Source organism: Piliocolobus tephrosceles, chromosome 6, assembly GCF_002776525.5.
Source record: "Piliocolobus tephrosceles isolate RC106 chromosome 6, ASM277652v3, whole genome shotgun sequence".
Classification (NCBI taxonomy): Eukaryota; Metazoa; Chordata; class Mammalia; order Primates; family Cercopithecidae; genus Piliocolobus; species Piliocolobus tephrosceles.
The window spans coordinates 17,729,649-17,741,923 of NC_045439.1; the positions used below are offsets into that span (position 1 = coordinate 17,729,649).

Sequence of the window (12,275 nt, forward strand, 5' to 3'; positions counted from 1 at the left end):
TAGAAATACAATAGATTTTTTATGTTGATCATATATCCTGCAACCTTACTGAATTCATATTAGCTCTTCATTTTTGGTTGTTTCTTTGTGGATTCCTTAGGATTTTCTGTATATATGATCATGTCATTTGCCAGTAGAGATCTTTACTTTTACTTTTTGTTCCTTTTCCTGGCCTATTTTTCTTGGCTAGAATATCTAATACCAAGTTAAATGAGTGGCAAGAACTGACATCGTTGTTTTTTCCCTTTACTTAGTGGGATAGCTTTCAAGCTTTCATCATTAAATATGTTATTAGCTTTGGGTTTATGTAGATGTCCTTTGTCAGTTTGAGGAAGTTTCCTTCAGTTTCTAGTTATGTGTTTTTATGAAGGGATTGGGTTTTGTCAAATAATTTTTCTGTGTCTATTGAGATAAACATATATGGGAGTTTTTTTGACCTTTATTCTGTAAATATGCCATATTTGTTGATTTCATATGTTGAACCAACCTGGTATTCCCACTTATCTTCTCTCCCATTGATTACCCCTTTAGTATTCCCTGACTTGTTGAATATCACCCCAAACCATTCAAATACCCAAGCCAGAAACCCAAGAGTCATCTTAGCCCCCTCTCTTAACCTTGTCCCCTGCATCCAGTCTGTTAATTTTGTCTTCTTTATTTACTTTAGAGACAGAATCTGGCCCAGAAGCCCAGGCTGGAATGCAGTGGTGCAGTCATAGCTCATTGCAGCCTTGAACTTCTGGGTTCAAGCGATCTTCTCACCTCAGCCTCCCAAGTAGCTGGGAATAGAGGTGTGTGCTGCTATGTCTGGCTCATTAAAAAAAAAATTTTTTTTTTTGTAGAGACAATGGCTTGCTGTGTTTCCCAGGGTGATCTTGAACTCCTGGCCTCAAGTGATCCTCCAGCCTGGGCCTCTCAAAGCACTGGTATTATAGGCATGAGCCATTACACCCAGCCTTGATTCTGTTTTAATATCCTCCTAATTTTCGCCTTTTAGTTGATTCTCCACCCTGATGCCAGGAGTGATTTTCTTTTTCATCTCAAGGGCAAATCTGATATTCTGAATTGACATATAGAAAAATATTATCAAATAGAATTTATATTTTCCCCACCTTCTGCTGATGTACATAAGCTATTACCGACTGCTAGGTCTTTGTCTTGTTTCTAGAGACTCATAGATTATTTTCTGTGAATTATGGGTGACCTTTCTGTTTCTTAAAATGGAGTTTATAATTTAAGAATTAGTGTTATAGTAGCAGTGCTACTAAATGCTGTATTCAGACATTAAGATTTGGTCTAACTTTATCCAATGAAAGGAATAGTAAAATGGGAAAGAAGGCTTGAAAATAGGTCAATACTAAATGAGGAAAAGGCTACCAATTTGTTGCTGTGATCCAGTCACTCTCTTGTGAGAGTTCTTTTCTTGAGAAGTTTACACACAGTATATTACAGGGATGATGAAGGGTGTAATTAGCTTATCATTAACTGTTTATCACATATTCTATGAAGTAGTAACTGTTAGCATGGATTTTTATAGAAGCTATTTATTTTAAATTCAAATTACTGGCTGGGCATAGTGGCTCACACCTATAATCCCAGCACTTTGGGAGGCGGAGGTGGGCAGATCACTTGAGGTCAGGAGTTCAAGACTAGCCTGGCCAGTGTGGCGAAACCCCATCTCTACCAAAAATACAAAAATTAGCTGGGTATGGTGGCGGGTGCCTGTAATCCCAGCTACTCAGGAGGCTGAGATGAGAATTGCTTGAACTTGGCGGGATGGAGGTTGCAGTGAGCTGAGATCACACAGCTGCACTCCAGCCTAGCTGACAGAACAAGACGCTGTCTCAACAAAAATATTAATAACAAAAAAATCCAAATTGTCTAAAATGGATAAAGTCTAATGTTCACACTGGTATATTTGTTTTACATCTACCAAATACATAAAATCTATATAAGCAGTTTTTAATAATACTACTTATTTGTTTATTTCCTTATTTTACAGCCTTGCATTGCACCCTGAACGAGTGTTGGTAGCAACAGGACAAGTTGGGAAAGAGCCTTATATTTGTATTTGGGATTCATACACTGTGCAGACCATATCAGTTTTAAAGGATGTTCATACACATGGTATAGCTTGCTTGGCGTTTGACTTAGATGGACAGGTATGTGACAGTTTTTCATTTTTTTTCTAAATTGTATGTTCAAGTATATTATAGAAAATGATTATACATCTATAAATATTTATTTGGACACTTGATGAAAAGTATTTGTTCACAGGTGGAGGTGGATAGGTGGGGTGGGTGGTTGATATATAACAATGTGGTTTTTATTTCATCATGTCAAGAACTTTCTCAACTGAATTAATTACTACCTTGAAAGCCAAAGTAATTTTGAGTCAGTGGAATATTACCTGGTTATTATAGAGATTTTTCTATATAACTCTTTTCCAGATAGGGTATTTTGATAGGACAGATGGATGATATCTTAGGAAAATTAAGTTTCTTAGAAAGCTATATATATTTTAATTTTTTTTATTTTTATTTTTAGAGACGGGGTCACACTCTGCTGCCCAGGCTGGAGCGCAGTGACATGATCATAGCTCACTGCAGCCTCGTGCTCTTGGGCTCAAGCAATCCTCTTGCCTCACCCTCCTGAGCAGCTAGGACTACAGGCACATACCATCATGCCTGGCTAATTTTTTTTTGGTAGAGATGGGATCTCATTGTGCTGCCCAGGCTGGTCTCAAACTTCTGGCCTCAAGCTATCCTCCAGTGTTGTTGACCTCCCAAAGTGCTGGAATTACAGGCCTGAGGCACTGCACCCAGCCTACATTTCGATTTTCAGTTACCTTAAAGGTTGTCTATTAAAATTATGTTTTTATTGAATATAATGGAACAATTCCTATGAGTTTTTTTTTATACAAAATCAAAGTTCACAACAAAGGATATAATTATCACTCAACTGACTAATCAGTTTCTAAATTATCATCTACTTCTAGTCAATGATTTAAAAAAGTTAAACAAGCCAAGGGCTTTTTTTGTGGTGCTTTTATGGAAATCGTTATACCTAAAAATACTTTTAAAGTTACCAGTAAAAAGTTGGATCTTGCAGATTGTTCATTTATAATCTTTAAAAGTTTTATGTTATAATTAGACTTTAAAATCATTTTAAATTTTAGAACAATTTTAGTTAGCTGCTTTTTAATTCATTAATTTTATAGATCTCAATTTTATAGAAACAAATTACAGTGTGTTCTATCCCCTTGAACATGATAACCAGTAGATGTTTTTCTATCTTACTCGGAGGAATAGCTTCTTTGAGTAGCATAGGTTAATATGATTTTCTTTTTTTTCTTTCTCTTCTTTTTTTTTTTTTTTTTTTTTTTGAGACGGAGTCTCGCTCTGTCGCCCAGGCTGGAGTGCAGTGGCCGGATCTCAGCTCACTGCAAGCTCCGCCTCCCGGGCTTACACCATTCTCCTGCCTCAGCCTCCTAAGTAGCTGGGACTACAGGCGCCCGCCACCTCACCCGGCTAGTTTTTTGTATTTTTTAGTAGAGACGGGGTTTCATTGTGTTAGCCAGGATGGTCTCGATCTCCTGACCTCGTGATCTGCCCGTCTCGGCCTCCCAAAGTGCTGGGATTGAGCCACCACGCCCGGCCGGTTTGAGCCACCACGCCCGGCCGGTTAATATGATTTTCTGGTAATGAGATGAGAGTTCCCTTGACGCCTTCGTAGGACTTGCAACGGGTGTGGCTTATTTACTTGGCTGCCCAGCTCAAACCCCTTGCAGTAGTGGGGCACACAGGTGAGAGGTTGCAGGAGAGCTGGGGTGAGTGCCTTTGGGTGCTGGCTTGCCTGTGGCAGCATCTAGGGGTTACCCACAACCTCTGGAGCCCCAGAGGGTGTGTGTTACAAAGAATAATCTTTAACACTGGCAGCTTAAGTGTTAAACAGCTCAGTGAAGAGTCAGTGTGACAGCCTTTTTGGGTTCCTGCACCCAGTGCATCCTGAATTCTTGTCCAGCGTCCAGGAAGAACCAAGTCACAAGAACAGATTGAAGGGTGGTGTATATGGAGGATTTTGTTGAGCAATGGAAGTGGCTTTCAGCGGGATGGGGAGCTGGAAAGGGGATGGAGTGGGAAGATAATCTTCTCCTGACCATCCCCGGCCAAACTCCTCTTGATGTGCAGACACTTCACTTCTCTCCTTCTCTGCAGTGCTGTTTTGCTCCTCTGCCAGTGGAGTTTGGGGTTTTTATGGGTACAGGGTTGGGGTTGTGGTGGGCCAGATTGATTTTGGCAAAGGCAACATTCGGGCAGGAGAACAGGAATGCATGTTTTTATTTAGGGCCAGGGGTCCAGGCTTGAGGGTGGAACCCTTGCCAGGGACCCCACCCTCTTCTACCCAGTATTTCCCTGCCTCCTGTTCATATTAGTAAGAGATGACTTTCTGGTAATGGATCTATAAAGACTTAATTGGAATCTCTTATTTGGAAAAAAAAAAATGTGCTTCTAGGTTTATATCACCATATAGCAGTGTTTGGCAATTGCACAAACTTAATTCATGTCCCATTTTTGCTGTAATTTTTCAAGTCTTAATATACTGTTGGAATTTCATTTTCTTTTTTAGAGGAAATAATAATACTTATCTATTTCATAGGAACAGAAAATGTTATAAAACAAACCTACAAAGTTATTTTTAAAAATCACTCAAGGTGTTATGAAATTCAAGCCATTTTAATTATAAGTGTCTATAACATTAAATATAGATATTTTCTTCTTAGCTTTAAATTTACCCTTTCTAAATGTAATATATTGCATTGCTGAGGAATTTCTTTTATATATCCAAGGGGAAATCATGCCCATAGCTTTTACTAGTTGAAAGTGTTTAATTTCACTTATTTTGAGCAGCTTTTAAGAAAAGTCTTGGGTACGTGTATTTCATTATCACAGATCTTAATGAGAACATATTACTTAAAATTTTAAGTTCATGAAAACATAATAGCTAAAGGTGTTGAGCACATACTAAGGACCAGGCATTATGCTAAGCCTACATTATCTTGTTTTATTGTTCCAACAACCCTATGGAATAGTGCTATTATTATCTCTTTCTTACTGAAATATTTGGTGTGCTAGAATTTTTTATGGATACTTCCAATTCACTTACTGGACACAAATAAGATTTTTTCTGGGAATAGGATCAGGGAGGAATTTGGGAAGATGGATAGAGGCTTCTTTATCTGGTTTTCTTTCTCCCTATTACTTCTTATCTTTAAAGGAGTCTTTCCTTGTCTGCTTCTTAAATATCAGTGTTCTTCAGGAGTCTGTAGCCTTTTCTTTTCACTTTTCTTACATTCTCTGGGTGAGTATATAGGCCCATGACTGTAACTTCCATATCAGCTAACAGTGGCTCTAGCTTCTCAACTCTAAATATCACTCTTGAATGTTCTGTAGATATTCCATTTTATACATTTAAAACTGAATTCTCTCTTTATTCGAACTCTATCAAAAAAAAACCCCAAAAAACAAACAAACAAACTCTTCATCTTGGCTTCTGCCCTACTTCTCCAGCCTTGTCCCTTGCCACTTTCCAGTTGGCACTCCTTCCCTCCCCTGGATTGAATTACTGGCACTTTCTTGAAAGCACCATGATCTCTTTAATCTTGAGGTCCTTTGTTCTGAAATGTACTTTCTATTACTTTTCTACAGACTGTCTCTGACTCTCTCTTCCAAGATATGGATTAAGCATTACTTTTGCTTGAAAACTTTCTTTATTCTCTTTCTTTATCTACCAAGTTGGGGTTAAAAGAAAAGAAATGATAAAGTAAAAAATGTTAGAAAGCTTGAAGAGGAGGTAATATTTGCTTTGTCATTTCTACCTCGTCCTGTCTGTTGTTGCGTAACCTATGCATAGGGATATTGGTTTGAGCCATGATATGTTTATCAAGGCTACAGAGAAAGTGCTCTCAAGTATAGTTTGTTATTGCCTGTACAGAACTAGATGTATTGAGACTGTATTTGGATACATGGAATTTTAAAGTTTTTGGCCAATTGTGCTTTGCTCTGTGTATTTGATGAGCTATGCCAGACAAAGGAAACATCAGTAGAAAGAACAGCAGTGCCCCTCCGGCTATTCCTCACTTGATATACTTGTCTTATGAAATTTTAACCTCTACACAGTATTCTGATATCAAGAGGTAGATATCTTTGTTCTAGCTAGATTTTTTGCTGATGCCCTTTGGTTCCCAAATAGTAAATACTCTCAGGAGGTACAAATCATCTCCTCTCGTTCTCTGGGCTTTCTGCTAGCTTGATTTGATGGAGAGTCATAACAAACTGTATTCTGTGTCTTTTTATATAAATTATTCATCCTACCAATTTTGAAGTTTAAATAGTAGAAACTTTCTTTTCAGAAACTGTAACTGGATATTAGATGACCTTTCTCATTTGGACAGTTAGAGGGCATAGGTTCTTAAAGCTAATTAAGGTTATGGTAAACTAATAGTAATAATAATAATATTACACAAACATTTATATAACATCAGTCATATACCAGGCACTATAACTCCTTTAAGTAGTATATATGTTAATTTTCATAGTAACCCCTGTGAGGTATTTTTATTTGTCCCCATTTAACTATGGTTATAGTAAACTAATAGCAATAATAATAATGATATGAAGCAAACATTTACATAACATTAACCATATATGAGGCACTCTAATTCCTTTAAATAGTGTATATGTTAATTCTCATAGTGACCCCTGTGAAGTACTTTTATATCCCCATTTAATAGGTGAGGAAAGTAAGGTACAGGGAGGCTAAATAATTGTCCAAAGTCACCCCTGCTAGTAACAGATGATGTTCAAACCTAGGCAATCTGCTACCAGAATCTGTGCTCCAAACCACTGTTTGATAAACTTTCTATAATAAGTGAAATAGTAAATATTTTAAGCTTTGTGGGCCATTTGGTCTTTGCTATAACTATTCAGCTCTGCCCTGTAGTGTGAAAGCTATTATAGACAATGCATGAAAGAATGAGTGTCGCTATATTCCAGTAAAACTTTATTCACAAAAACATAGGCACAGACAAGATTTGGCTTGAGAGTTGTACTTTGCTGACCCCTGCTCTAAACCAGTACTTTTCACAGTATGTATTGTGGGTTTTTCCTCACATTTTTCTTGTTATTTCTTCTTTGACCTTTCAGTTACTTAGAAGTATGTTGTTAATTTCCAAATATTTGGGAGATTTTCTGGATAACATTCTGTTACTCTAATTCTGTTTTTGTCAGAGAACATACTCTGTATTTTAATTTTTAAAAATTTATTGACACTTTGTAATCCAAATTTTTGTGATCTTCGTGATGTTTCATGTATATTTGGAAAGAATATGAAAAAGTATATTCTGCTGTTTCCTTTCTTCTGTTTATGGTGCTATTGTCATTTATTTTATTAATACTTCTACCTATTTTGAAAACCCCATAATAACTGTTATTTTGCCTTAGCTGTTAAAAAATTTTTAATGAGAAAAATCTTACGTATTTACCACTTGGATACTCTCATATGTGTAAATCATTTCTATTTGGTATCATTTTACTTCTGCAGGAGAAAACTTTCATTATCATATCTTATAGTGCAGGTTTACTGATGATTCATTTTCTCAGCTTTTGTTTGCTTGGAAAAGACTTTGTTTTGATTCAATTTTCAAAGGATATTTTTGCTTAGTATACAATTCTATGCTGATTTTTTTTCTGCCTCAGCACTTTAAACTGTTTGTCCATTGTCTTCTAACTTGCATCACTTTGGATGAGCAGTCTAGGATAATTTTTAAATCTTTGTTCATCCATACAGCAGTTGTCCTTTTTTGTCTGGTTGCTGTTTAGAATTTGCCCTTTAGTGATGGCTTCAGCAATTTGTTTGCCATGTGTCTTGTGTGTTTTTTCTGTGTGAATGATTATCCTGCTTGGGATTTGTTGAACATCTTATATTTGTGGATTTATGGTTTCATCAGATTTAGGAAACTTTCTACTCTTATTTCTTCAGATTTTTTTTCTTTTCCTCTGTCATTTCTCTCCTTCTGGAGCCATAATTGCCTGTATGTTAGACCACTTGTTATTTTTCTGCAGGTCATTGAAGCTCTGTCAATTCTTTTTTTGTTTTTCTTTCTGTACTTTATTTTGGATGGGTTCTATTGCTATGCCTTCAAGTTTATTTATCTTTTCATCATTGTCTAAGCTGCTGTTAATCCTTTGGAGTAAATATTCATTTTAGATAATGTAACAGTTTTCTATGTTGTTCTTTTATATCTTTTCTTTTTTTATTCTTGGTATGTTTAAGATAATTCTTGGGTGTCTTGAAAATGTTAATTTTAACAGCAAATGTCTCCTAACCCTAATTATCTCTGGGTTTCCTGGGCCTATTTCTATTGATTTTCCCCAGGTTATGAGTCACATTTTTCTGTTTCTTCACATATCAGTAATTTTATTATATCCTTTTAAAGTATATGGACACTGTTCTGGCAAATAGTCAAGTTCCTCATGAATCCGTTTCATCTTTGTGAAAAACTTGCTTTCAAACTTTTATGAGGCAGCACTAGAATAGCTTTTGCTCTAGAATTACTGGTATAATTTCACTATTAAGGTATGACACTCCCCTCCTGACCTCAGGATTCCTGATGACTGCCCAGCGAGTTCAAAGAGATATCTTCATTCTGGTTATTGAGAATTTGAGTGATTCTGGACCGTTTGTGATCTCTGAGAATTTTTTGCTTTTAGCTCTCTAGTAATTGTTCTTTTTCTAGAATTTCTTCTTTGCATGACCTCATAGAGTTCATCCTATGCATGCAGAGATTAATATTCTCAAATCTTACTATAGATAGTTTTACTAGAGCTGTTTTCCTGCTCTGCAAATTCTAGCCATCTTGTCCTCTCTGAACTCCAGGCTCTGTTTGTCCAAATTAGTAAGTCTACTGGGCTCTATTTGGATTCTACCTTTCTGTGCTGTAGTCTGGAAATTGCCTCCTAGATGGAAGCTGGGGTGATTATAGGACTTATTTGTTTTTCCCTCTTTCAGGGTTCACGGTGCTTTACTTCCTGTTGCAAATGTCTCAAAACATTTGTTTCATATATTCTGTATAGTTTCTAGCTGTTTATGGCAGGGGTGGATGGGGGAGGGTAAGTTCAGGCTTTGATACACCTTCGTGGCTAGAAGTCCATCTTTTATGTTTTTAAACCTCTCTCATACTTTCCATCTCACTATCCACTTCTCTTTTCAACTTTGTCTTTTCATCTCCTGCTAATCTTGTATTTAACTCTTCCATTGAATTTTTAACTTACTTGATTTTTTGTTTCTGGAAGTTCCGTGTGCTTCTTCAAGTCTCCTTGGGTACTTTTTATAGTCTCATATTCTTTGCTCATATACAGATATTTTGAATCCTTAATTTTATTACTCACATTAAGCTTATTTTATGTTATTTATCTAATAATTCCATATCTGATTTTTTTGCAAGGTCGACTTTGCTGTTTGTTGTGACTTGCCCATTCTCACTCATGGTTTCTTATTTTGTTGTGTCTGTGTGGGTGGGTGGGGTGGTTTGTTTATTTTTTTAGCTGCTGCTGCTTCTTATTTTTTGAGACGGAGTCTCGCTGTGTCTCCCAGGCTAGAGTGCAGTAGAGCGACCTCCTGGGTTGGAGTGATTCCTCTGCCTCAGCCTCCTGAGTAGATGGAATTATAGGCGGATGTCACCACACCTGGCTAATCTTTGTAATTTTAGTAGAGACGGAGTTTCAACATGTTGCCCAGGCTGGTCTCAATCTCCTGGCCTTAAGCAGTCCGCCTGCCTCGGCCTTCCAAAGTACTGGGATTATAGTGTGAGCCACTGTACCTGGCCTTTTTTTTTTTTTTTTTTTTTTTTTTTGTAGCTTATTTTCATTGAATTGTTAACCTGTAGGAAATCTTTGGGGGATGGATCAAAGTTGCGGTACTTCATTTAGGATTTATATTTGCTTGGGCCACGTTGTTGTAGTTGCTTGAAGACACAACCAACCCTGAAGACTAGTTTGAATTAAATTTCCTAGTTGAAGGATTCATGTTTAATGTGAATTTAGGCCAGCAACCATGTGAAGGCTGCTTGTGGTTACAAATGTTCAGGGAGCTGTTTCTCCCTCTTCAAGAGTTGCCTCCCCTTCTTTAGGAAGGGGTTATTTGTTGTTTCTGAGAGGTTTACTGGTGTAATCAGAGGCAATCTGCAATTCAGATCCCCACCTTAGGTAGACCCTAGACTTTGTCTCCTATTCTTCCTCAGGCCACAGCACAGAAATCAGGGGTACAACTATTCACCTGGTGCCTTTAGAGTCCAGTAGGTGTAGGTGTTTTCTCACCCTCCAGGTTTCCCACTGGAAATCACTTTGGTTTTGTTCTGAGATTTCTTAATTCTTCGACAGCTCAACAGTCCATTTAAAAAGATGATTTTACATTTTATCTAGTATTTTTAGTTTTTGGTAGGAGGTATATTTAGGATATTTTGTCAATCCTACTGTTAGAAATGGAAGTCTCTGTTCTGTTTCATAATGTGAAGATCTATACATATGTGGAAACACTAACAGGGTGAAATACGTTCAGCCTTTATGAGGTAAATATAGATGTGTATGTTTTGTGCTTATAAAAACCCATGAGTATAATTTATTTGCTATTTATAATTTGGTTTCTCTTTGATTTGTTTGCCTTTTTATTCCTTCCTGGACTTCGTGGACATAATTCAGCGCTTGGTTTCAGTTGGACTGGATTCAAAGAATGCAGTTTGTGTTTGGGACTGGAAAAGGGGAAAAATGTTGTCTATGGCTCCTGGTCATACAGATAGAGTAAGTATTCTCTTTTGAGATTTCTAATGAGTACTGGAAGGGAAAGACCAGAGGAGACTTCAGGGGATTTTATTCTTCTGTATTTTGTTATTGCCAGATTGGTCATATGTAATTAAAATTTTGCAGTTGGTAAATAATTGTACAGATGTAAAAACTCTTAAAGTCTTAGAATACATATGTATTGTAGGACTTGGAAACATCATTCGATATGTATAGCATTGGCATAACACTTTTTTCTTTTTTTTATTATACTTTTAAGTTCTGGGTTACATGTGCAGAATGTGCATGTTTGTTACATAGGTATGCACGTGCCATGGAGGTTTGCTGTATTCATCAACCCATCATCTACTTTAGGCATAAGACTTTTAACCCAGTGTTTGCTTCAGTAAAAGCGATGTATTTCTTTCCATTTTTTAAAACAGTTTTATTGAAATATAGTTGATATACATAGGGATGCACATATTTAATGTGTGAAGTTTGATGGGTTTGACATATGGAGGCACCCATTATTCAAATCTCAATTTAAAAGTTGAATGTTTTGAGCCTAGGGTCTGTTTAGTTTGGTTTACCACTAATTTGTTACATATGTATTATAGTTAAGGTGAAAAATGATGTTGCTTGTATGGATTTAAAATTGCATATTACTATTACATTTTTTAGAGACCTAATATTTTTAACTGACAACTTGTTAGAATATATATTCCTCATTCCAAGTTGTATATAAACAATACATCATAGCCAGCTTTTAATGAAATGTTATACTATTTTTATGGATGTAGATCAAAAAAGTTGTAAACTCCTAAAAGTATCTAATTTGTGTGTATGTATGTGTAGTAAAATCCTAACCTGAACCAGCACAGAGGTATGGCCAATGATTCTGTTTGGTGGGAATTTATGACTCTAAAAGTTGGGTAGAAAATTTTGTGTATATTCGCATTTTGGAGAATACATTTGGTTTTTAGTAGCTGCTCAGAGAGGCCTGTTACACACACACACACACACACACAAACACACAATTTAAGCCATTATTAAGATGTTATATATATTTTATTAGACAGCTGGCATGTTCTTCCCTGCTTAGATCAAAGCATTTTGAACATGACTATTGGGAATTTAATACATAGACTCATTATTATAAAATATGACATTGTCAGTGGAGTTTTTGAAAGTATTATTGTGGTTGAATATTTCAAAGTTGCATTGATATGTTTTTCATATAATCTGTATTATGGTGAGTTGTTAAATATTAACTTAAATATGTATTATTTCTTCATTATCACTAAAGAGCATCACTTTTGTAAATTTTTAGAATATACCAAAATGTAAAGTGTACATTTTAGTATACCAAAAATGTAAACCTTTTAGAGGTAGGTTGATAAGGTGTCAAAGAAACATGAAGACTACCAGAAAGCAGAATAA

At 36.2% G+C, this 12,275-nt stretch overlaps 1 protein-coding gene across 2 annotated transcripts in view; it reads left to right on the forward strand.

Annotated features, from left to right (window-relative positions):
• Positions 1–12,275, forward strand: part of EML5 (EMAP like 5) — a 198,622-nt gene that overhangs the window by 48,571 nt on the left and 137,776 nt on the right. For both annotated transcript variants that reach the window (XM_023205396.1, XM_026455498.1), the window contains exons 2-3: positions 2,003–2,162; positions 10,758–10,856. In XM_023205396.1, the coding sequence (XP_023061164.1) occupies positions 2,003–2,162; positions 10,758–10,856 (259 nt within the window). The remainder of the gene's footprint in view (positions 1–2,002; positions 2,163–10,757; positions 10,857–12,275) is intronic.